This window comes from Hemicordylus capensis, chromosome 3, assembly GCF_027244095.1.
Source record: "Hemicordylus capensis ecotype Gifberg chromosome 3, rHemCap1.1.pri, whole genome shotgun sequence".
Classification (NCBI taxonomy): domain Eukaryota; kingdom Metazoa; phylum Chordata; class Lepidosauria; order Squamata; family Cordylidae; genus Hemicordylus; species Hemicordylus capensis.
This window is the reverse complement of record NC_069659.1, coordinates 106766355-106793037: the sequence shown is the minus strand read 5'-3', so window position 1 is coordinate 106793037 and position 26683 is coordinate 106766355. Positions and strand designations below refer to the sequence as shown.

The 26683-nt window shown below is 42.8% G+C and overlaps 1 protein-coding gene across 10 annotated transcripts in view; it reads left to right on the top strand.

The window, feature by feature from the left end:
• The window catches only part of IL1RAPL1 (interleukin 1 receptor accessory protein like 1), a 1164933-nt gene that overhangs the window by 1122251 nt on the left and 15999 nt on the right, over nt 1–26683 (top strand). For all 10 annotated transcript variants that reach the window (XM_053311513.1, XM_053311511.1, XM_053311510.1 and 7 more), the window contains one exon: nt 14126–14269. In XM_053311513.1, the coding sequence (XP_053167488.1) occupies nt 14126–14269 (144 nt within the window). The remainder of the gene's footprint in view (nt 1–14125; nt 14270–26683) is intronic.

The following is a 26683-nucleotide window of genomic DNA, read 5'->3' as shown; positions in this document are numbered from 1 at the left end:
CTAGCTTTTATCTCTGATGATTGCCAGTAAATTTTCTGTTCTCTTTGAAAACAGATGGACCTTTAAAAGTTTCCTTTTGATTGAACCTTAAAATTGTCATATGGCAAGTGAGTTCTTTCCTGTGGTTTGACTATTCTGGTACAGACATTGGCTGACATGTCCTGCAGGGTAATTTGGATGGTGCCAGATCTGTCCTGCCCATGCCATTGCAGGGCTTTAACACATGCAGCAATGCTTTTGCACAAAGGGACAGTCCCAGGACTTCTGACTATTGTGAGAACTCAAGTGGCAAGCTTCTTTCATTGGCTGACCGACTGTGCAGCAAGCCATACATCCAGGAGGAAAATGGGCAGAAATGTGAAGGCAGAGGCTGATTGGTGCCTCAGAAAGTGTATTGCAGCTGTGACCAAGCACTATTTCCAGTGTCACAGCTGTGACATTGCAGCTGTGACCAAGCACTATTTCCAGTGGTGCATGTATAGGGTCTTAGCTGGCATAGAATCAGCGAGCCCTCATCCTCCCTGAATTTGTGGCTTGCTGCACAGTATGTCAGCCACTATTCCCAATGGAAGTCACATGTAATGTGCAAGTGTGAGGAGTCCCGGGACTGCCCTCTTGCACAGCAGCATTAGATCATTTAGCCTCCTCTAAGTGATCATGTCAACTGTTTTTTTTCTTTTAAAGAAGTCTCTGCCAATTCCTTCAGTGTTGCCTAAGCTGCTTTCAAAAGAATGACTTTCAGTGCAATCCTATGCATTTTTACTTGGAATTAGCTGACCTAGCACAGAGCATCTATGCCCCTAGTTCTCCCTGTCTCTCCTCTCCCATCTTCAATTCTTTCTCCCCCCCCCACTCCAGCCCCATTTCTTTCTACCCCCAAAGCCCCATTTCTTCCCCTGCCCCATTTCATTCTCTCCCCACAGCCCGTTCTCCCTTGGCGGCCAGGCTGCTTTTCCTCAGCCAGCCGGCCGTCTGCTGGTCTGGTGGCAGCCTCTTCTCCTTGGCCAGCCATCTGCCAGACTCTTCTCCTCAACCAGCTGCCTGCCAGCCTGGCAGCCACCACTTCTCCTTCGCAGTCTGCTGTCCTGGTGGCCGCCGCTTCCCCTGCGCGCCCGCTTGCCCTTCGCTAATCCGCAGCTCTCTCACGAGAGCTGCCACACATGGGATTAACGACGAGTACGTTTAAGAAAATTAAATATAAATAATTATGTCCCACTGTGTTCTCTGAAGCTTATTCCCAGGTAAGAGTGCATAGGATTGCAAGATAAATAGCACATTAGGGGAAAGTTTGAATTGTTATTTTTTTAAAAAACAAAAACAAAAAACAACCTTGTCTTTTCAAGAAAGAAACTGGCTGCTACTATAGAAGCAAAAAATCGAATCCTCTATCAGGACCTGGTGATCCAGGTCATATTGTGGACCTGGATCACAGTAATGAGTAATGATATGTTTATACTTTCCTCACAGCAGCCTTTGCTGAGCTTTCTGAACTTTTGTATTGTCAGCTTACATTACTATCCTAAAATGTTTCCTTAGCTGGCATTTAAGATGATGAGTTGGGCAATGGCCAAGGGAAATGATACCTGTTAGGCCCATGGATGCAACTTTATGCAGAATATGTAAGTTCATATGTGCAGCCAAGGCGTCATGCTAATATGAGTTTCTCCTCTCAACATAGCTCATGTGATTTTGCCCTACCTTTTAAAAAGGGAAATAAATCACATGAATTTGCTGGATGTATGAAAAGTATAAATAGAAGGCCTAAGAACACTGAATTTAAAGTTTGTTTATTTTATTTATACTTCTATTTATATACTGCCCTTTATCATAAGACCCCAGGTCAGTTAATAATCCAATAAAAACATAAAAACAGAACAAATCCATCTAAAAGTTTAAAAAGAGCAAAGGACAACTCATTGAACAAAAGACTGGATAAAAAGGACAGTCTAGTCAAACCAAATATTGTAAGGTGGCTCCTGGATACTATTTATTCTCTCCCCCCCCCCCCGCCCGCCCGCCCACCCCGCTCAGCTTTATAATGCCAGTAAATTCCACTTGCAAGAAAATGCCATCATCTTAGAGCTAGGTACTTGTGTGTTATTGATGGAATTGTTGGCAAATCTTTAACTGTAGTATCACTAGAATGAAAATATTGGGCTGCTTTGTGAATGCAAGAGCCGCAGCCAGTTTAAACTGCTGATCTCATGAGCTTTCTCAGCCATTAAGAATCAATTACGTCCTATATTTTACAAAGTGATTGTGAGGAATAAGAATTGTGCGGACAAGAAGCAGCAAGTGTGTCATCTTCTGCAAACAAATTGCAGCTCTAATTGTGCCACAATGTAGCACAATTCTGTAACCCTGCCAATTTTTCTAAAAGATGCAAACATACGATGTGGCAACACATTTTATATGCCAGCATCTGTTAACTGTTCCTAATGATATCAGCAAGCAGATGAGAACGTGCATTTAAACAGAAGCAATACTCTAGCATCTTTAAAAGTTTTAACCACAACATTTGCTAAGGCAATAAACATGTATATTTTAAATACACACCAAAAAGAACCCTTGGCAATTTCAACTTGGCCAGTGCAGGCAAACTGCAAAAAATTATTCTAATATCTCTTCTAAATGATAGAATGAATCCTAGTATTTCTTATAAATGAAAATCAATCGTAGGAAAATGTCATTACACTATAGGATGTTGGGGAGAGTTCCAGTTCTATGCTCCCCTACTTTTCTCCCCATCTTTCCACTCATGCTTTTGCACACAAAACTCAGTGGTAGCTCTGAGAAATAGTGCTGAGTCTAATGTTTTAAGTTTTCATGTTTATATCAACATTTGCAGGCTTGATGAAGCAGAATCTTTGTCTAGCAGTAGAGACACTGACATTCTGCTTTCCTTCATACTTGCTGGTGGTCTTGGTTATTTACATACCAAGCCTGTGAGCTTAGAGGGAAAAAGAGAGGTGGGGGTGCTCCTGCCTTGGAGACTGGCCTTTCCCCCACCCCCACTGCTGACCAACTGCTACTGTCTAGCAGCTTAGCAAACTGCATGAAAATCAAATGTGCTTCTCCATTTCTCCTCCAAGTCCTGAACACTAATTACAGCTTTGCAAAAGCTGATCCTTAAAGCCCCAGAGAACTGAGGTAGGTTGTGGGCTAAGAAGTAAAGGGAACTATGAAAAATACATAAAGTTTCAAGGGAGGTAGTTGAAAACACACTGAACAGCAAAAGTGGTCAAACTTGTATTTCAGCTCTACTGAAAACCAAGAGCACCTCTCTGAGTCATCCTGGCCTGAGTTCTGTTTCTTGGTCATGCTTGAATGTCAACAGAGTATGGGGGGGAAATTATATTTAAAAACTACTACACCTTAAGTGCTGCAGCAGTGAAGAAAATAGGGATGGATGGAGCTGGAGGGCCCTCGGGAGCTGGGGGCCCGTGTTCTTTGAGCCCTTTTGCTCAATTATAGCTACGCCCCTGCCCCCAGACAAGAGGTCTGTGCATGCCCTCTCTCCTACTGTTGCTCCCCTGCAACTGGTACTGAGAGGCATCATGCCTCTGAGGCTAGAGATGGCCCACGGCCACCAGACTAGTAGCCACTGATAGACGTGTCCACCATGAATCTGTATAAGCCCCTTTTAAAGCCATCCAAGCTGGTTGCCATCACCACATCCCATGGCAAAGAGTTCCATAGATTAATTATGTGCTGTGTGAAAAAATACTTCCTTTTGTCAGTCCTAAATTTCACGAACTTCAGTTTCATGGGGTGACCCCTGGTTCTAGGGTTGTGAGAGAGGGGGGGAAATTCTCTCTGTCCACCCTCTCGACTCCATGCATAAGTTTATACACCTCAATCATGTCTCCCCTTAGTCACCTCTTTTCCAAACTAAGGAGCCCCAGATGCTGTAGCCTAGCCTTTTCAAGGAAGGTGCCCCAGCCCCTGATCATTTTGGTTGCCATCTTTTGCACCTTTTCCAGTTCTACAAGAGTCTTCTTAAGATACAGTGACCAAAGCCGTACGCAGTACTCCAGATGTGGCCACACCATAGATTTGTATAAGGACATTATAATATTAGCATTTTTATTTTCAATCCCCCTCCTAATGATTCCTAGCATGGAATTCGCGTTTTTCACAGCTGTCACGCACTGAGTCGACATTTTCAATGAGCTGTCTATGTTACGGTCCAGGCCTGATTTATATACTAAATATGCTCATTAGCTAGCATACAAATTAGGCCTGTCCCATAGTGTCACCAAGTGACCAAGTTCTTTTAGACAGTGACCATGTAGGATCTGGGTGCAAGGATAGAAAGGATATCAAACCAATAGAAAGGATATCAAACCAATCCTCAAAGATTCAATGGGCTTTATTGAGTATAAAGAGCTCCTGGTGGCGCAGTGGTAAAACTGCTGCCCTGTAACCAGAAGGTTACAAGTTCGATCCTGACCAGGGGCTCAAGGTTGACTCAGCCTTCCATCCTTCCGAGGTCGGTAAAATGAGTACCCAGAATGTTGGGGGCAATATGCTAAATCATTGTAAACCGCTTAGAGAGCTTCCAGCTATAGAGCGGTATATAAATGTAAGTGCTATTGCTATTGCTATTGCTATTGCTATAAAAGAATAACAACATCAATCTAGCTGAGCAGAAAGCAGAACACTCTATCAATATTACCAACAGTATTTAAAACAGAACATCTTAGCCAGTACCAGTATTTAACCAGTGTTCCTAACTAACATATGTGTGTGTATTAAATCTTTCTAAAGCCTAATATGATTCAGATATAGACAGGGGGGGAAAGGGGGGGGGTAAGGAAGGCTGAGGACCGGCTTGGTTTGGGGAGATCAGGAATTAGTAGAGGGACGAGGGGAAGGGAGAAAAAGGGGAAAAGATGAAGGGATCCAAGGCTTGTAGGGGCAGCATATTACCAGGATCAGAGGCTTTGAGAGCAGTGGATCTTTCAGCTGAGGGAGCGAGGCTTCTGGCTGGAGACAGGAGCTTTTGGATCAAGCATGCAGTTTGCTCAGAGCACGGCTGAGAGTCAGAGCACCATGGCTGGGGAAGTCTTGACTTTTCACTGCACAGTAGAAGTCACAGACAGCTCCTGTCCATGGACAGAGTTCCTGCTTGTTGCCCCGTGGCTTAGCAGCAAACTCTGGGATTGCTTGTGAGCAGGTCTTGCATGTAGGCACAAGATTGCTAACTCTCTGTCCAGTAAGCCTGTTCTTTATAGCTGTATTTTCCTTTGATCTCTCATAGATGCTATTCAAATCTCATCATTTCCTGGGTCCCAAAAAAGGGGTGACAATGCTGTTACCTTCTGGACAATGTCTTTTAATTATTCAGGATATTGGCCAGTCCAGAGAGATCTGAATCTCATATTCTGTAAACTGTGCGCTTAGAAGGGGGGGGGGGACATTGCCCAAAGCAAATCTGCATCTCTGAGCTGCAAATGGGCATCTTCCCAGATTTGCCAGCCTGACCCCCAAAAGGTGTTAAAGTGTTAGTAAGGTAAGAATTAAAGTCTATAGGTATTTTCTTTGTATGCATCTACCTATGTTGAATTTCTATAGAGAGCAATTGAGTTAATCATTGACAAGGATTAAGGCTGACTTCTTGCAACAGGAGAGGGGAGATCAGCCTCTGGCCTCTTCCTCAGACATTATCTGGTAGTGAGTCACATATTAGCATTTGGATTGTTCAGGCCTGGCTTTTGTGCTTCCTTGAGTATCCATTTCACAATACAATGCTGGATCGCCTCTTCCCTCACAAACCAGTTGAGATCTGGGGTGTCAATTCACCCTGAGTTCAGGTATTATTTCATTTCTTAATATAAAATGAAATCAGACACAGGCCTCAATTCCACATACTTCTGAGTTGGTACCTTGAATCTAATATATTGTGGTGCCCATAACATCTACTACAACCCCAAGAACTCTCTCCTGGTCAGTCACTGACAGCTCATCTCCCATTATTTATTTATTTATTTAATTTATTTTTGCATTTATATACCGCCTTTCATTAAAAAGATAACCCCAAGGCGGTTTACAAAAGTTAAAAACATACAATAAAAAGTCAATAAAAACATCATGTTAAAAATATAAAAACAGGCATAAAAACAATACAACAAATACAACAAATAAAAACACAAAGAAGCTGCAGTAGAAAATGATCATGTAAAAGCCTGGGTAAAAAGCCAAGTCTTTAAAAGCTTTCTAGCTTTTAGCGTACATAGGCTCTCCACATGATCAGTGTGGAGAGTCTTACCGGGCTCTGCTGGGAGAGCAGACTTAGCCTGCTTTCTCCGCAGATGAGCAGTCGCTGGGTGGCCTGATTGGGCATCCACATGACTACCAGCTCCATCATGAAGCCGGTAGGGGCTGCAGAGATAGGGGTCAACATGGCCCCCGGAAGTCCCAGGATGCCCCGCGCAGGTGCATGGGGCATCTTGGGGAGACCCCTGAGACCGGGAGGCTTGTTTTAGCGGCCTGGTGGGGGTCTCCTCATGAGTTGCAGAGCTGAGCTGTGGCAACTCACAATTTGGAAAATGGTTAGTGGAGCGCTCACTCCACTAACCCCATTTAAGGGGGGGGGGCTACTTTGGCTGGCTAGTCACCACAGAACCACCAGGCTTTCCCATGAGCCTGGTTGTTCTCACGATGGGTGGAAACTGTGCTGGGGTCCTCTAGCCTGGTTTTCCCCCATCGTGAGAATAGGCTTATTATCTTCCTCCTGCATTGAATGCATCATAGAAGTGTTTAAGTCTGAAAGGTGGTTGTCCATAAAAGCAAAACAATAGAAAATGCAGTTAGTAATACATACTTATTTATTTCTCCTTCCTTCTAAAAACATCCCAGGGATACTTACATAGTTAAAATTAACAATAAAACAATGTACAAAAATTTTGCTGAAATAAAACGGGTTTCACCAGCTGTCTAAAATGGGGGGGGGGGCTTATGGAAGGAGCCCGCCAAAGCCCCATAGAGAGTATTCCAGAGAAAGGGGGCATAGCAGAGAACCTCAGAATCAGATTTAAAAAAACAAAAAACAAAACAAAAAGTGCAACTGAGAATTACAGCTTGGGTGTACTTACCAATCACAAAACAATCCAGTGCTTAATGCAACAGCAGCTCTGCATATTATAAAGGGTCAGACATCATCCCAGGCCCTATGTGTAAAGTCTCTTAGAAAGCTGCAAAACTGAAGAGTGGAAGGTCTTCTGAGAAGCTTCTTTCCATTTATTTACTGCTCTGTGCAAGTACCATTAATGATAAGTAAATTACCTCTGTGACATTGTTGAGGAGGTTTATCAAAAATTAAAACCAGGTGCAGATCAAAGATACATCCCAGAACGGCATCTGATAATTATGGTAGTATTCGTGTAAAATGAATGCATTTATTACCCGTGATATAATTCTATAGGTTCATAGAATGCCAGTGCTTTATTTTAATTAGCTGCTTCTTTCATTTGCTTGGTCAAACTAGCTGATAAGAAAACAAGTGTAGCCTCTGGTCAAACTGCTTGTAGCAAATCTTGTTTCAAATTGAGGCAATTTATTTTAAAAAACATCTATGGCTGCAACAGCAATCAATGGGCTTTCCCCTCAGAGTAGATCCAGGCTTTTGAAAGACTATTGTTAATTGCCTGTAACTAAATGATTGCTTTGCCCTCAGATGTAACTCTTTGGCACTCATTTATTTATAGTGTTTAACAGGATGCCATTTCTCCTAGGAAATGCCTGGTAATTTTCCTTTGCAGTATTCAGAGCTCCATCTCAGGCCTTAAACAGGACAAGGTCTGTAATTTTAAAGTAATAACAGAAAAGGCTGAACAGTTCCGAATGGCTTGCATTTTTTGTTTCTCCCCCTTCCCCCTTGAAGTGGAATTGTGCTGAAATGGAATCTCCTTAAAAATCTTCAAATCCAGGGAACTTGAATAGCAAACTTTGCATTTCAAAGGAATATAACACTTGCAGCGGCAGCAACCACTAATATTAATGCAAACTGTACCATAATGAAAGAGTTCATCTTAAATAGTGGATATGTGCTTTGCTACCCTGGTTTCTTTCCTGGAGAGCATCATGGGCCATACCCTCCAATGGTACTGATTTTACACAGAAACTACCAAATTTTGAGGTCCTGAATTGGCTAACTGGCCACCTGTACCAAGAACCGAATGTTATGCGGACTCTACCAGGCTAGAAGAAACGTGGGAGGTTTGGAACTTGCTGTTTTGGCATAGCCGGCCTTCAACATAGTTACAGAGAAGTTCCCCACAACCCCCTGTATAATCACAAAGGATTCTGGGACACACTTGTAGATTGTCTCATTTGCTCATTAAGCCAGAAGCAGTCTATGGCCACCTTTGGGCTTAAGGGCAAACCACTGGTTCAAGGGACCAGCATTTTGCCTCCTCCACCACCACCCCTGTATGCTCAAAATCCCAGTCTGGGAGCCGGCAATAGGGCAGGACTGGCTGTGTGGGCTTTCTCCAACCCTAGAAGGACAGCCCATGCCAGCCAATAGCACTATAGTCCGGGGGAGGAGCTTTCTTCCTTAACTCTGGTTTGGAGTTAATTCAGAATCCAGACGTCACAGCAATTGGAATGGACCCTCGGATGGATGAGCTAAACTCACTACAAACCAAGGGTTCATTCCAAGATTTGGGGGCCAAATCAGAACCACATTTGGCTCCAGGAACTGTGGTTCTGATCATCTGGATGAGATGGGGGGGGGCACAAACCTGAGCTGAGTTCACCTCAGGTTCCCCGTTATGTCTGAAGCAGTCTATGAAACAGGGAATGAAATCTGAGAAAGTTAAGCAAGCTTGCTTCCCATTGATTAGTGTGAATTTTCATCAGAATTGAAGTAATATGGGCTGCAGGGATCTGACAGTGAGAATCCTATGGTCCAAATGAGATGTCTTTTGTAGCATATCCATTCAGAATAATTACTGCAGAAAAACTTTATGAAATCTTTTCTGTTTAATCCCATAATAATTCTAGTCTAGTTTCTCCATGCTAGGATTTCCCTGGCCTTAATACATCACCATTACAGCGGGCACATAAATGGTGTATTTTGCACCTAGCAACCTAGCACATTAAATCCTCATCTTGTGGTTACCGCTGAACAGCTGCATCACATGTGGCAAAACTTGATAAACAGGGCTATGCTAAGCTAGTGCTGTGTAGTTTCCATTTCCATTTATTTCCTAAGCCATTTTATTACTATTCTAATGAAACTGTTGTAGGTTTATTTATTTGAGAGAAACAAACATCTTTTCCCTATAGATAAGAAATGTACCAAATATGTGGAACCAGCACTCCTCCGCTTAAATCTGTAAAATGTGAAGGAATTTCCATTACAGTTGTGAAGAGAACGGGGGGGGGGGGGGGTCCCACTCCTTTGTTTAAAAAACAAAATGATCCTTAATTACATTTTATTGTCTTATAGAGAACAGTGATGCTTTTATAGCAGCTGTACACATTGGAATAATAAAAGTGTGAAGATACCTAGGTAGTGAAAATGTTTTTCCCCACTCACGGCTTCGTATTTCTTTAACTGAAATATACGGCATGGTATAGTTTTAGCAGCACAGTCAATACTTACCAAATATTAGGAATAAATTTGGTGTCATCAGCATACTAATAACACCCAGCACCAAATCTCCTGATGACCTCACCCAGTGGTTTCATGTAGATATTGAAAAGCATTGGTGACAGAATGGAGCCCTGAAGGACTCCATATAACAGCTCCCGTTTTGAGGAGCGACTGTCACCAAGCTCTACCATCTGAGATCTACTTGAGAGATAGGAATGGAACCACTGCAGAGCAGTGCTGCCTATTCCCAACTCTCCAAGGCGACCCAGAAGGATATCAATGGTATAGAACGTCGCCGAAAGATCCAAGAAGACCAACAGAGTCACACTCCCTCTATCAATTCCCCGGTAAAAGGCCGACCAAGGCTGTCTCAACCCCATAGCCCTTTCTAAAGCCATTCTGAGAGGAGTCTAGATAATCAGTTTCCTCCAAATAATCAGTTTCCTCCAAAACCAGCTGGAGCTGGTTAGCCACCACCCTCTCAATTACCTTGCCCAGCCAGGGGAGATTGGAGATTGGCCTATAACTATCCATTGCTGAGGGATCCAGGGAAGGCTTCTTAAGAAGAGGTCTAACTATTGCCTCCTTCAAACAGGGAGGCACCCTACCCTCCCTCAGCGATGCATTTATGATATTACCTAGGCCATCTCCAACAATCTCTCCGCTACATCGAAGTAGCTAGTTTGGGCAAGGATCCAGAGAACAAGTGGTAGGCCATACCACTCCAAGCAGCTTGCCCACATCATCAGGAGTCACAGATTGAAACTGATCCAACCTAACACTGCAAGAGGGATTGCTGGATACCTCTCTCACAGACCCTGCAGAAATAGTGAAGTCTAAGTCGGCCTGAATACAGGAAATTTTATCCGCAAAGAACCCACTAAAGGCATGAATATACCAGATCATGAATATATGATGAATATCCATATGCATATTCATTATGAATATGCATATGAATATGCATGAATATACCAGATCTTAGATTAGTGTTGAGCACAGGGGTACAGACAATGGTATTATGGTTATATGCCAAGTGTCACAATTGTAATCCAAAGTAATGACTGACATATAGAGCAAGAAAGTACCAGTGCAGGGAGAGGAGCGGGCTAATAGCACTTTCTAAGTGCCCTGTTACACCAAGTCAGTTTTTGATGTAGTCCCCTTCCCCACCTGAAAAGAGTTTCCTGAAGGCTGCACAGCCCTCAGGGACATGCTTTACAGGTGGCATAGAGGACTTTTTGAGGAAGAGGAGGCCATCAAAAATTGCTCTTTTCCCAGTGTACTGGTGCAGTTAGTTGGGAAGTACTGTTAGACTGTTCCTCTTGCTGTGCTGGTGCTTCCTTGCTCTATATGTTGTTAATGATACTGCTCCTGGTTGAATTGGCAAACACCCCCTGACTATTTTTGGGCTTGTGTGGGGAACTAGTGAGTTTATATGGAGAAGCCCATTTTCAGAATACATTTGTGCAAAGCTTTGGTCATGGAAATGACTGACAGAAAGTTTGAAGTTCCAAAATAGAGTCAGGTTTATTTAAGGGTTTCAGGTACAGGAAATAAATCTTGATTAGCAAGCAAAACAATATTAACTAACAAAGCTAACAAGGTTAATAAATCAATAGGACTGAATTGAAGCTCACAAAGAGGCTTTTTTGGCTTGAGATCCGAATTAAATCCACTCAAGGCTGACTACAGAAATGGTCTTTGAGAACAGCTATGGATTTAAAAAGAGCTGAAGAAGAGGGGAGCCAGAGGCTCTAGAGCAGAGATTAGTATACCCAAGTCTGTCCACACACAAGGGGTGTGTGGACCTTTGTAGTTCGACCAGTGTCAAGGGACCTCTTTCCTCTGGGACAGGCAGAAAGTCAGAAGGCACGAGCAGGTACCCAGGTGCCACATGAGGGTCCAAGAACCAGGCAGACTCCAAAGAGGTTGATATGGAAGCGACAAGAGGGATAGGAACAAGAGTCCAGGCAAAGCAAGATGGTGTAGCTAATGTCCAAACACACAAACACGCAATGGGTGAATCCAAGGAAGAGACACACAATTTAGTTGTCTCAAGGGCTGTGATAGGCAGCATATCAAGGGCTGTGATAGGCCCTATCCACCCCCAGCACAGTACTTCCAGTGATTGTTGCTGGTGTGTGTCCTATGTTTCTTTTTAGAATGTGAGCCCTTTGGGGACAGGGAGCCATATTATTTGTTTTATTTCTCTTTGTAAACCGCCCTGAGCCATTTTTGGAAGGGCAGTATAGAAATTGAATTAATTAATTAATTAATTAATTAAATAATAATAATAATAATAATATTGCCCTTAGGCAGAATGCTGACCACACTTTTCTGTTGGAAAGGGTCACAATGGTGATGAACAGAAGAATATATTTTGTCCAATTCCTTGCTGGGTGTGCTTCTATTCACAATGAGGTGAATAGGTTAAGGAACCTGTGTAGAGTGGAATGAAATGGGTACATCAGAGCTTATATTGGGACACTCCATGGGAGTGTCTAGGAATGTTTTAACAAGCTTGCTTCCCACGCCCCAAGCCAGCCATTAACACCTGTGTTAGAGAAGAGATGTGCCTGTTACCTCTTATCTTATTCTTTCCTGTGAAGGTGCTAAGCTTGAACTGATCTGATGTACTTATTATATAGGGGGAGAGTATTTGGCTTGTTCTTTAGAAGAATAGTGCTTAATTAACTTGTGTCTACTCTGGCTCCCTCACTTGTATTGGAATCAGAGGGGTGAGCAGAGGGATAGTCCTCTTGCAGTTGGGGGTTAGGCATGACCTAGACCCATTTTTCCCAAGCTACGTGCCAAGTGAACCCCATGAGTGAACCAAATGGTGAACTGATGATCCCGTGGGTTCAGAGAGACCAAAATGGAAACTATAAGTCTGTAGCTCCAAATCAGGTTTAGGGGGGGCTCCTGGGAGCCCCCAAACAGGCTATCTGGGTAACAATGTCAGCTATTACTAAACATAAACTGCACACAGTGACGCTCTTACAGTGACTTCGGGGCCAGAGTCCAGGGCCTTCACACCCTCTGGGGCCCTCCAAATGCTCTTTAGTCTGTTCTGGGTGGTGTGGTCACCACTGGCCTGCACTGCACTTGGCAGCCAAGTGTGATTATGACCTATGTTGGGTGCTTTAGAGACAGAGGGGGAGTGGGGAAAAGAATATGTGGGATGGGAATATATTGTGTGTTGAAATGTTTCTGCTAACGCATATTTGCATGAATATACCTGTTTTATATTCTTACATTCTTGTGAGTTCGGTTGCTGTTTGTGCCCTTAAGAACTGACGTGTTAAAAATACTGTGTCAAAGAGAGAGATGGTGGGGGTGGGGGTTTGATGTGTGTGGTGGAATGATGCTTAACTTGCAAGGGGGGGTCTCCAGCTGGGGGGGGGCGTGCTCCAAAGGCTTTTAGTACCAGGCTCCAAAATGCCTAAGTGCATCTCTGACTGAACCGTCTTTTAAAATTATTATTTTACATTCTCTTTTCATCTGTCAAATTGTATTTATTTTTTACTAGTTTTTAACGCCAGCCATTATTTAAAAGCTGGATGACAACATAATGTTTTTGATTTTCAGGATGACATATGATTCTTTATCTCTAATTTTAATATAGTTTATGAAACAATACAATAGCCTTATGGCACTTAATAGTATTTTTTTTTTAAAAAAAAATAGATTAAGGACTATATCTTTTCATTTTACTGTCTCATTTTCTGTTTTCTTAGCAACAGAAAGAATAATAGCACTGTTGACTCAGAATGGTTGCTCTCTTTACATGTGCAAACTTCTTGGCAGATGTGAGGGCAATGGGTAATGATGACTTTACAACTTATAGTTATTATCTGATGAGTGATATCACTGAGGAGATGACTGTTGACAGAAAGAGACAAGTGCATTTGCACAAGACTGTTTCATCCTTCAAAACTAAGGGACATGACAGTGATCTCCATCCATCATGTAATCTCTGGTGGTACAAAGCAACACAAAGAAAGTGTGCACATTCCAAGCTTGAATGTCAGAAATGACAAATTGAGATGATTTGCAAAATCTGGGGAGTGGGCGGGAGAGACAAACCTGTTTATGGATAGCTGAGAAGGGAAGATGAATTGCATCTAAACAGGGAATGGTGTCAGAGATATTAACACACAAGCGATCCATGATATTCTGGGAGTTTAGAATAATTTATCTTCAAATATTTAAATTGTGAAACATAAGAACTGATATCTTTAGCTTCATCCTACATGACTGACAAATACTCACTGAGAAACACATATGCCAATTGTTGCATGTCACATGCCTATTATGCTGAATAAGAGAGAACAGTATTGTATTGTTTCCAGAAAAAATGTGCTATATTATTACTAATGAAGCATATAGTTTTGTATACAGAAAAAATATTTAAAGATTAGCTATTTGAGGACTGTTAACCTCTTTTCCCCCAGGCATGCTAATAAATGGCTGCCTCTAGTTCAGAATGTGGTGGTTATTCAATTTTATAATTCTTTGCAGAACTGATGTATACAGTTGAGCTTGCTGGCGGGCTTGGTGCTATTCTGCTGCTGCTTGTTTGTTTAGTGACTATCTACAAGTGCTACAAGATTGAGATTATGCTATTCTACAGGAATCATTTTGGTGCTGAAGAACTTGATGGAGGTAAGCAAGCAAGCCTTTCCTTACACATTTCCATGGGACTCACTTCTTTTGCTTTCTTAAGGTCATTTTCATTCCAGTTTTTAAAAAGTGAGTGATGCAACAGCACCCTTTCATCGCTTCTCTTGGTTTACATTAGACAATACATCAACATTTTCCTCTTAGACAGCAGATGATTTTTCACAGGTCTTTGCCTGATGCATTTGCTTTTCAACAAAATTGAAAGATCTATGGCTAGGATACAAAACATGGGCATGAGTCTGTAGAATGGAACCTCATCTGCTTGCTTTTTCTTTGTGGTATTCCCACTATTGAAGAGAGAAGCCTGTTTTAAAAATAAATAGTGACCATTGGGGAAATGACAAACAGCAGCAAGCAAAGCTCTATCTGTGCATGCAGCTCCTTTTCATGCATGCATGAGGAGTACCATGAGCATATCATGTGGGCAGGCTGGTAGCATATAAGATTATCTCTCGCTCGCTCGCTCTTTGAATATATAAATGTTGTTCTTGAAAATAACAGCTTTTAGAGGATCTTCAGAACATAATAAACCTCAGATCTTACCACAGGGGGGACATTTGGAACAAATGCATCCCAAAAATGAAAGGTAAAAGCACATCATTCTAGCTTTAGAAGTGCCCCCCCCTCAAAAAAGAGAGAGTTTCTGTACGTTCCAGGTTCCTTCTTTACTCTGAACACTGCAAACTCAACTTTGCTTCTTCATAAGCAAGAGAGTCTCTTCTCTAAAGGAGTTGTCTCCATGTGGGAAGTTGAAATGAATCTTAGATTGCTCCTTGTGACTAGGCTCAATAAACAATACAGAATGTTCTGGAATCTCCAGTCTTATTTATTCTTAGTGGCTAGCATGACTCACAGTTTACCACAAGTGGTCCTGGAACTCCTGCACTTCTGCAGCATCTGAATAAATGTGGGTGCTGTTTGCAGGTCACTCTTGCATTACTATTTATTTATTTATTCTCTGGGCGGTTTACAACAATATAAAACAAGTTAATACACAAAAGTAAAACCTGAAAACAATTTAAACACACAGTTAAATTTAAAAGCTTGGATGAAAGGATAAGTCTTTAAGGTCTTTTAAAAAACTGTCAGAGATGGAAATGTTCTTAGCTCAGCAGGGAATGCATTCCAGAGTCTCGGGGCAGCAACAAAAAAAGTCCTGTCCCTGCATGGCCACCAGACAGGACCTCTCTGGATGATCTCAATAGGTGAAGGGGCTCATACCGAAGAAGATGTTATCTTAAATACCCAGGGTTCAGGAGCACACCAAGGTAATTTGGGCACCCGGACCACCCAGCCGCGAGGGTCCCCCAGCGCAAGGCCTCCGAAACCTCCTTTAAGGGGCCCGCCCCATCAAAGCTCTACTTTTTAAAAAACTCTTACCGTGGCCGAGGGGTGTCCGTGGAGGGGGGGAATGGAGCAGTCCTTATCCCTTCTCCTCCCACTCCCCTGGTGGTGGTGGAGACCAGGAACGACGCTGGGCCCATCCTTTCGGACCAGCATCTTTAAGCAACTGCAAGGCACTTAGAGATCGTCGCAAGCCCATGACATCACAGATGAGCCCAGCATCGTTCCTGGTAACCACAACCACTGGGGGAGGGGGGAGAAGGGAAAAAGACTGCTCTGATCCCCCGCTCCCCGCTACTACCCCTCAGCCACGGTAAGAGGTTTTTTTTTAAGCGGAGCTTTGGCAGGGTGGGCATAAGGTGGCTGTCAGAGGCTCCCAGCCCCAGACATTTGGAGCCCCTCCCCTGGACCTTGGAGGACTGGACCAAGTCCCCAAGGTCTGAGGGGTTAGTGCACCTAAGCTGTTGTTCGAAGGGGCATTGGAAATCTACTGTTTTAAGGATAACTTTTCAGTCACCAGAGAGGTGCAATATAACCATAAAATTGTGCACCAATACAGAAATTCCTTGGAAAAGGAAAATGATTGGAATTATCATATTATTAGCTTTTGGTGAATATATTAAGTGACTGAATGTTCAATTAGTGGTTCCATATATTGGGCTTTGGGTCATAGAAGCAGTTTTAGGAAACACTATGAAAGTTAGCTGCTAAGATCACAAGATCTTATGGACGAGAGCTGGTCTTGTGGGAATTGTCCCCTTTGCTAAGCAGGATCCACTCTAGTTTGCATTTGAATGGGAGACTACATCTGTGAGCCCTATAATAAATTCCCCTTAGGGGATGGGGCCACTCTGGGAACCGCACCTGCATGTGTTAATGCAGAAGATTCCAAGTTCCCTCCCTGGCATCTCCATATAGAGAGACCCCTGCCTGTAACCTTGGGAAAGCTGCTGCCAATCTGTGTAGACAATAATGAGCTAAATGGACCAATGGTCTGACACAGTATGAGGCAGCTTCCGGTGTTCCTTTGATATGGTACCTACTTTGCTGCTTCTTTTTATAGGAAGCAAAGGATATAAATATCCTCAAAGACAAATTGAGGCTGTTCACACATGCCCAGCCTGGGTTAGGCTGTGTGTGGGAACTGCTAGGATTGGGCCCAGTCCCGGTGGGGCCATGTCACCTAGACCTGCTATTTACCCTGGCTGTTAGCTGAAATTAAAGGAGTGAGCACTCCCTTACCCCCGTCTACTTGCTCGTGTGTGAGCACAGGCTGCTTCGAGCTTGGCTGTACACAGAGATGGGTATCTAGAGCACCCATCTCTTTGGGGAATCCCCCAATGCAGCATGTGTGTTGCACACTGCATTGTGGGCTTCATGGAGGCTGGGATGAGTCCTGGCCTCAGATCAATCCACCCTGTTCCGCACTGCATGGAGCAGGGCTGGTCATGGAGTGAGCTCCCACCAACAAAACAGCAATCATCTGGGAGGAAGGAAAGATTTGGGAAGCCATTCCCCCACCTGGTAGGTTGTGTGAATGGCCCCACTGTAAATTCATCACACAAAATACTTTGACTGATGAAACAGTAACCTCCATAAAGAACTGGGTTTCCTGTTTCTTATAAAGAACATTCTCCAAAAAGTCATTATTTCCAATTGTTTTATTTAATACTAGTTTTTTCAGGCCCGTTAAAATAACGGGCGCTAGGGGAGTTGTGCGCTCCAGGCCCTGCGCCGCCATTCCCCCTCCCGCCGCCGTCAGCCTCCACACCGCGGCTGGTCTCCCCGGCCAGGCAAGGGCCCCCCGCCACCGCCGGCCTCCCGTTTTCTGCTTCCCCCACCGCCTCTTCACCACATCCGGCAGCAGCGGCCGCGGCGGCTCTGCCACCGCCTCGACCGGCTTCTTCCTCTCCCTTCTTTTTTCGGCGGCCGGGCAAGACCCGCCGCTGCCTCTCCTCTTCCTGCGGCTGTTTCTGCGGCAGGGACAGTCCAGCCGCCGTCCGTCCCCCACGGTCAGGCCGGTCCTGCCGCCGCCGCCTTTCCCTGCCCCGTCTTTCCCTGCTCCCTTCTCCCTTTTCCCTGCTCCCTCCGGGAGCCAACATGGCCGCCCGTGTCCCTGCGGCCGTATCTTTCTCGGGCGCTCTGAGCATGCGCTCTGCGCATTCCCAGAACACCCGAGAAAGACACGGACGCAGAGACACGGGCTCACACTTTAGCTCTTTATTACAGAGGATTAGAAGTCCAAAGATATTACTCAGATGGAGAGTAGCGGTTTGAAAATAGAAATAATCTGACAATTAATTTAAATTAAATTAGATGGCACAGAGGTCCTTCACACAACCAAAAACTGTGTTCTTCCTGAATTTGGTAGCTGCGTATGCTCCCAATTCATGGTTGTGTGGAAGCAAGGTAAGAGGTGAACCAGGGTAGAAGTGATTGTGTGGAAGCAAGGTAGGAGGGAAAGCTACCTGAGTTTTCTTCCTACCTTGCTTCCACACAACCAAAAATTGGGAGCACACACAGCTCCCAAACCCAGGTAGAACACCATTTTTGATTGTATAAATGATCTCACAGTTTGTCAGATCACAGTTGCTGGAATTAGGAAGAACTCTTAAGTCTGCAAAATCATGGCAAGAGATCTTCCTTTTTCATCAACTATGTGCAACACTTTTCATATGGTTCAGTTTTCAACAGTACAATTAATTTCATATGCATGAATTTTTTCTCCTTTGGCTCAAAATGAAACCATTAGCAAATGTGGTCCTAATACAATCTTTAATCATCATTATTACAAAAGCAGGTTTCTTATAGAAATACAAATTCACTCATTTTGTAATGTTCACTGATACAAGTTGATAGTCACTGAATTTCCAGTAAAATCATTTTAATTTATTCTAAATCCCTCACGATTATATTCCATATTTGGTCAGCTGTCATTAAGGCTTACAACAGTGGCCCATATAGCCCCATTTTGTCATATTCTATACCTAATCTCATATACATTGTCAGTATGGATTTACTTATGGATCCAGGTGAATGTTTTACTTTCAAAGGTGCCTCTTGCCACATTCCCATTATAAGGCACTTGTAAAGCCCTTTGTAAAGCAAAAGGGGTACCCTTTACAAGCAAAGGGGAATCCTCACTGGATTCCTATCTATCTATCTATCTATCTATCTATCTATCTATCTATCTATCTATCTATCTATCTATCATATTTCTATACTGCCCAAATATACATCTCCAAGCAGTGTACACAATCCAAATGATAATATAAACATATAAACAAACAATTAAAATTTGGGGATATGCAACAGCTGCAACCTATCTTGCTGTACAGTTTGCATGTAATCTATTGTAAAACCAGAGGGGAAACTATAGTTTCCTTTGCATTGGTTGGGCTAGCTAGGAGTTTCATTCTAGTTTCCTTCCTGTTCCTGTTCCTTTATGTATGAGTCAGCAAGTTCTGTACTAATCTCTGAGTGCCTTTGTCTCACAAGTAAAGTTATCTTAAAACATCATTTCACTGGTGTTTGCTCTGTAAACCACGCAGACAGAACACACACTGCAACATAAAACACTTTCACAGAATAAAAACAATTAAAACAATCGACAGAGTGAAACAATTAACATAAATTCACAGGACAAAAACAATTATTTATTTATCCAATTTGTATACCACCCCAGACTTCGGTCTCTGGATGGTTTACAACAACATAAATAAAGTTAAAACACTAAAGTAAAAACCTTAAAGTAATTTAAAACCACAGTTAAATTTAAAAGAGAAAAGAGAAGTCTTTAGGGACTTTTTAAAAATTGTCAGACATGGGGAGGCTCTTATTTCAGCAAGGAATGCATTCCAGTGTCTTTGGGTAGCAACGGAGAACGCCCATCCCCGCATGGCCACCAGACTGACTGGTGGCAGCTGCAGTCAGACCTCTCCAGATGATCACGATGGGGACAATTAAAACAGTTTAATTTTAATTAAAAGCCTGAAAAAACAGGTGAGTCTAAAGGGTCTTTTTAAAAGCAATCAGAGATGGAGAAGCTCTTATTTTGACAAGGATTAGGGATGTGCACGGAACCAGTTTGGCCCATTCCGTTGAAATCCGAACCAGATCCTAACCAGCCTGGTTCCAGGTTCTGTCGAACTAGGTCCAGTTCAGTTTCACCCACGAACCAGGCCGAACTGGTTTGCAGACCGGCTTGGGTATGCTTGGAAATGGGAATCCTTGAGCAGAGGGCATCCCTAAATCATGGAGGTGCAGATGGAGAGAGAAAGGTGCCTCCGTACCTTTAGAGGAGACAACAGCAGAGAAACATCAGAGGCAGTGGAGGGCAGCAGCAGGGGCTCCTCCAAGCCCCCTGTCAGCCTGCCGAATGATGGCCCAGGCCAGCTATGGCCCGGTTTGAGCTTCTGCGCGTGCAGTGGCCATTTGCATCACCACATGATTTACAATTTGCCACCACACAGGTTGCTGGCCCGGGCTGTCATTTGATAGGCCATCAGGGGGCTTGGGGGAGCCCACCACCACAACCCACGCCACCTCCGATGTTTCTCCACTGTCTCCGCTGCCTCCTCCTCTAAAGGTATGGAGGCACCTTTCTCTCTCCACCCCAATCCTGAGCCTTTAACATAGGGATGCCCCCTTTACACTTATACCAAAGACGATCCACAAACCAATTCTTAGAACCGGGGGCTGGTCTGATTCAAACTCAGACTGGCCAGACCTGTCTGGTTTGATTCGAACCGCGGTTCAAATCTAGTCAGCTCGCACACCCCTTACAGGGAGTACATTCCAAATCCCTGTATACAAGCAACTTTTAAAGCCGCATGGACTGGCAAGCCGGTCCACCACAAACTGATCCAGATTAGGTTCAAACTTCAGACAGGTACACCTTTCCTGAAGGCCAGTCTGGTTCACACTCGAACCTATAAACCAGCCTGATTTGCGGTGGACCGGGTTTGCTTTGAACCGTTCGTGCATATCCCTACAATCGTCTGTCCCCTATTGCATCTGCAGGACATATTAAGGTTATATTGTCCGTTAGTTTCCAGACATCGGGCAATATTTTCTTCTCTTACCCATGAAAGTTGTTCTCGTACTCATGGAGAAATAGTCAGTGGCTAACATCCAGAGCAATTAACCACTGGCAGTTTGAGGAAATTTGTACTAGCACAAGAAGTTACTTTAGGTGCACTAAAAAAATGGAGATTTGTACAATTGCACTATAGTGCTTGCACAAAAGTCTGCATTAAAACAAATGCCACAGTTGCACTGCTCTTGCACAAGTGCAAGAGTGCTTTCAGTAGTGCAACACAAGTTGGGAGCGCAAGCTTCATTCTTAGTACAACTAGCTCTCACAACAGTTTTGTGCTAGTGCAAGGTTTTTACCCAAGCAGTTTGTTGCTCTGGCAACTGTTTTCCTTCTTTGTTTTCTCTCAGCATTCAGATGCTGCAATCTTTCTTTCTTTCTTACCTTAATGAAAAACAGCATTGTTCTGAACGTATCTACACAAACCGCTATATGCAATGAATTGTTGCTGTATAGTTGTATACATTTCAGCAAGATGATCAAATAAATGGGATGGTATATATTTCTAGCAGATTAACATTTTATTAGTACAGACATAGATTGGCACTGAGTAGGATGGGGAAGCTCCCTGGATTGGCATTTAGCCAGTATTTATTCCTTTTTCTCTTAGCAAGATTCTCATGTAACTTTTGAATTGGACACGTAAATATCTTATAGAGACAATTGAATATAAAAATGCCTTACACTAAAGGGCAGGATATACATTTATTAGGGTTGTACACCAAATTGGAATAATAATCTGATCCAATGCAATACAGTTCCTACAGGCAGCATTTTGCATCATATTATTTTCAATGCAAAAGCAATTATATCAACACCCAATAAGATATTTTTCATTTCGGATTGTATGAAACTTCATCTGATCAAAAAGCATGGCTATTTACATGCTTTTCTCTGTTGGTGATAAGGGAGAGGAGAGGTATACCATGCCTGAAAGTGTTATATGATTCTGACTTAGAATAATATATTTAGATTATTTCCCATTATTTCCTATGGGCCATTTTATCCTATGGGACCATGCATTGGCCTGATAACAATGCAGAGAACAATTCAAATGGAATCAGATCCGATAAGCCATCCATGCATAGCCCTCATGTTTATATAATCTTCATCTTTAAAATTGTTTTAGAACACTAACAGCACAATCCTATCCATGTCTGTTCAGAAATAAGACTAACAGAGTTCAAAGGATTTACTTTCAGGTAAGTTTACAGGAATGCAATTTAAAACCTACAGGAGCTTTTAACATTTTCCTATCAGTCAAATTGACTTCTAAGATTTTTAGGCAATATCTAGAGTTTTTTGTTTCAAGTGTTGTAGCAGTATACTTTAATTTAAATGCTTCAGACTAATGAGGGCAACTAAGAAGTATTTTTAAATTAGAATAAAACTAAGCAGATATCTAACATTAATAATAGATCAGTTTGAGGCTAGAAAATTAAATGGCATCTCATCTGGTGTCTCAATCAATATCACATCTCAAATTTGACAACTGAGCAAAAAATAGATGATTAAAGTATTTTATTATTGAGCTTGAAAATGATGTTAGGCTTTTTAGACTTCTTGTGCTTAACTTGTTATCTGTTCTGCATCACCATATGTTTTAGTGCAACATAAGAAGATCTAGATAATTCATTTTTAATAAGTTTGTATTAAAACATCACAGCAATGCTAGAATTTAATAATTTATCATGTGCTTGAGACTTCTAAACATTAAGATGTAAGAAATTCATAAGATTGCAAGAGATAAAATTTGCTGTTTTCCCAAGTGAACTTAACATTATCAGCCTCTTGGTGAAGTTGGTGGAAATCTGCCATTGTAAGAGCATGTAGGAATCAATTTTACTGGGAAGTTCCAATAACCAACTTTTATACATCTAATTTCCTTAGGACTTAAGAATTGTCTTCCTACCTTAGTCAGTGTAGATTAGTAGCATGGATGTATATTAATATACAAGTGGAAGTATATTAGTGTACTTAGTATACATGGAAGTATAACATTATACAAGCTATTTTATTAATGTAATGAATTATACATGGCAGATTTCATTTATAAGCCAGCAGGTATTTTGTGAAGAATAAATGAGGAAGACAATGCTTTAACAAACAACCGATTAAGAGAGACATTTTTAAAAATGGTTTATCTTACGTTTTCGAATGGAGCTACAAGCTTTCATCAGTTTAATTAGGAGCAGAGGCGTAACTATAATAGGGCAAGGGGAGACAGTTGTCTGGGGGCCCACTGCCGTGCCCCCCCCCGAGGCAAGTCACATGACTGACTCCCCCAGCCACACACCTGCCCGGGCTTCCTTCAGTTGTATTCATTCTCCGAAATTGATGTGAGTGTTAAGAACTGGAGCTACAAGAACAGCATATTGGGGGGGGGCATTTTAAAATCTTGTCTCTGGGCCCACTCCAACCTTGCTACACCCCTGATTAGTAGATTAACTTAGCTTTATTTTATTATGGAGAGTCAGCTTGTCTGAGACTGAAGAGTGTTATGTTTTTTATCATAGTTGTTTTTAAAAAAGAAAACAGCCTTTCCTTCCATCAATGAATAGTAGTTTTTCAGTCTAATCTTGTCTGTTAACTTGTAAATAATTCCACTGAGTTCAATGAACCTTTATTTCAAGTAAGTGTGCCCAGAATTGCAGCCTTTGTTTATGTTATCACACAACAAACAAACAACAACAGAAGAAGAATATTAGTGAGAAAACAGACCGGCTTCAGCCTCATCTCAGGCAGAACATTATTCTGCTTTATTCCTTCTCAGGGTTTATTCCCTCTGGCCTATTTCATCATGGAGGTATTGAGTAGGCCACAAATGATGCAAACAACCTTCAAATTCCCATATCCACTATTGCTGTACAGCACATTGACTCCAGGCCACTCCTTACCACAGTCATGGCAGATCTTGCCAGCCAAACTCAGTTCTCTACACATCACTAGTGATATCTGGGAATTTAGGGAAAGGCTGTTCTCCTCAGAAAATGCTTGTTAATCCAGCCTACCTCGTACTAGAGGCAGGAGCTTCTCTGAGCTGAATTTCCTTGTTTATATTATACATTTGATAGGAGGCAGCCTCTGGTAGGGTTAGAATAAACATTTCTCCAAAGTGAAATTCAAAAGATAATTTCAAAGGACAAACATTGGAAAATTTTCTGTTTCCTCAAATCCCTATCAAGTTGAGCCACACATAGAATATATGTGCAAGGCCACATATATGTGAACCCACCCCTGTTGTTTTACTATGAGGAATAGTATTTTCTTAAAGTGTGCTGTCAAGTTGATTTCGACTCCTGGCACCCACAAAGCTCTGTGGTTTTCTTTGGTAGGAGGGGATTACCATTGCCTCCTCCCGTGCAGTATGAGATGATGCCTTTCAGCATTTTCCTATATCACTGCTGCCCAATATAGGTGTTTCCCATAATCTGGGAATGCTGCTTCTTGCCTCCCTGCCCGAGCAGTGAGGCGGGGGGGGGGGGGGGTTGTGCGCCCGGCCGGAAGAAGCAGGCATGGAAGCACCATCTTGGCCCCCTCCACGTGACTAGGGCCTGGCCAATCAGGAGAGGGGGCCGGGGAAACATCTTAGCTCAGCAGCCATCTCATGAGCAGTCTCTCTGCTGCCAAGGGGGCCCCCTGTGCTTCAGTAGGGCACATAAAAAAGTAAATAAGGTGGTTGGAAGAGCGATCACTGCCTTAGTGGGGACAGTAATAGAGCACCCTGACATACAAGTGCAGGATGCGACACTGTATAGAGGGGATGGAGCGCATCTCTCCGACCAGGGGAACGAGGTGTTCCTCCGGGACTTGTAACACGGTCTTCAAGAGGTACTAGCTGGGTGGGGAAAGCGGGGCTAAACAGAGGTTTGCCCCATTTCTGTGGCAGGAGAGTGCGGGTGTTGGGTAGGTAGATTCAGGGATCGGTGTTTGGCTGGAGGGCCAGTTGGGTGAGTGGGGGGTCAAGGAACAGCCTTTCAGGGCTTTGACGGCCCGTAATGTTGGGAATGTCCCCTACTCTGGGGGTGGGCGCAACTCACCAGCTCAGAGCTTTGACGGCTTGGGTTGGGGAGGTGTTGGACCACCCCCACCCCTCGGTGGGGTGGAGCCCCGTGGTGAGAGGAGTCCAGGACTTGGAGCCTGACCAAATCAGGACCCAGCCCTTCGCCCTGGTGTGGGGTGCCCTTCACTAGGAAGGGCCACCATGCGAGAGTAGTACCCACACTCTAGTTAATTGGGACCTCGTTGCAAGTGTTGTTACCTCTGTACAATAATAAAAGTAGCCCTTATTTACTCCAACTAAGCATGTCCTGTCTTCATTGGGGGCCTGGGGGTGCAAACATACCTGCGGGATTCAAACTGGCAACCTTCTGCTTGTTAGTCAAGCATTTCCCCACTGCATCAGCAGTTTCATATTAAAACATACATCTAAAATTTTAATGTAGAAGAGACTATACTTCCTTGTTATCCTATTCTGATTGAATGCAATTGCAGCTACTTCAGATAATACGGATAGCATTTGGAATAAATAGCTGTTAAAGCAAAACAAAAAAACTTGATTTTAGAAATCGAGTTTTTGTCTTTAAACTCCATTCCAGCTCAGAAGGCACAGGTAAATGTTTTCAGCACCCCGGGTTTTATGTGCTCAATAGCAGGTGTTTGTCTTCCTCAGCATAGGAGAAGGTGGTGTTTATCACTAAAGCACACCACTCTGACAAAAAGCAAACCTTCCAAATGGCATAATCTATATATAAAGCCAAAGTGCACGCAACAAATCAATCATATTGTCATTTGGAAAATGCATGGATAAGAGACATTAGTTGTACTTTTCTCATGCTTTGGAGATATAAATTAGCTTATTCTTTTCAAACAGGAAATAAACGGCTCACAGTTTTTCTAGATTTTGCTCCAGTTCCAACATTATTTTTCATCTCAAGCCTGTAAAAGTTTCGGAATCAGCAGTGTGCTAACTATCTTGAGCGCTCTCATGAAAGCCCTAGAGTCAGATTCAGGCATAGCATGCCACTTCGTATTACAAAAATAGATGCTTCATCAACCAAAACCCCCAGCAGGAGCAAAAAAATTGTACAACTGCTCATGAATAAAAAGTGGATATTGACCCACAATACACACCAAACAGTCACATTAGAAACATGAACTGAATCCACTCTTGAGCACATAATGTAGGCACAGTGCAAATGGGCAGATGTCAATATTCTTCTTTTGGCCCAATTTTATTTTGCTCTCAGAGCTGTTCAAAAAATTGTTTGGGTTTTAAATGCTGTTTGCTTTCATCTGCGACTTTGTTAAATCTTGTTAATGTTTGTTTTGTCACAATTCCTCCTGTTTACATTTTCCAATTCCTTTTTTAAAAACTAAGGAGATTGGGTATGGGGCCTCTTTCAGGCCTTGACAAGTTTTCTTTGGGTCTAGGAGCCAGCCCAAAAATTTAGAAGCCAGACAAGGGTTTCAGATGTTTCATCTCCCTCTTTTTTCACTTTTTGCTTTGAAAGGGGGTAGCTGAGACTCCCAAACCTAAATTTTTGCTTCCCCCCTTCTAGATTCATTCCCAGACCCACCCCGCATTCCCTTCTTGCTTTCCCCACCTGTCTTTGGTTATAAAAGACACACAAAACATGCAGGGTGGTTTATAATGCACTAAATGAAGTGAATTTTGAAGGATTTCAGGAGCATCCTTGGGGATGAAGGGGCTGAGAAAGGGGTGAGCAGTGATATATGTGGGTTAGGGCTTGACTTATAGAGTGTACTCTTGCACAGTGAAAACTTCTGTTTTAGAGTTAGAACAATTGTTCACAAACGAATTATTTAAAATACATTTTACAAATGTAACATTACATATGCTGCTGACATTAAAAGCCCAGAGAGAGAGAGAGAGAGAAGAAGAAGAAGAAACCAGAACAACCCTATGCAATCTTATTTATTTATTTATTTTATTT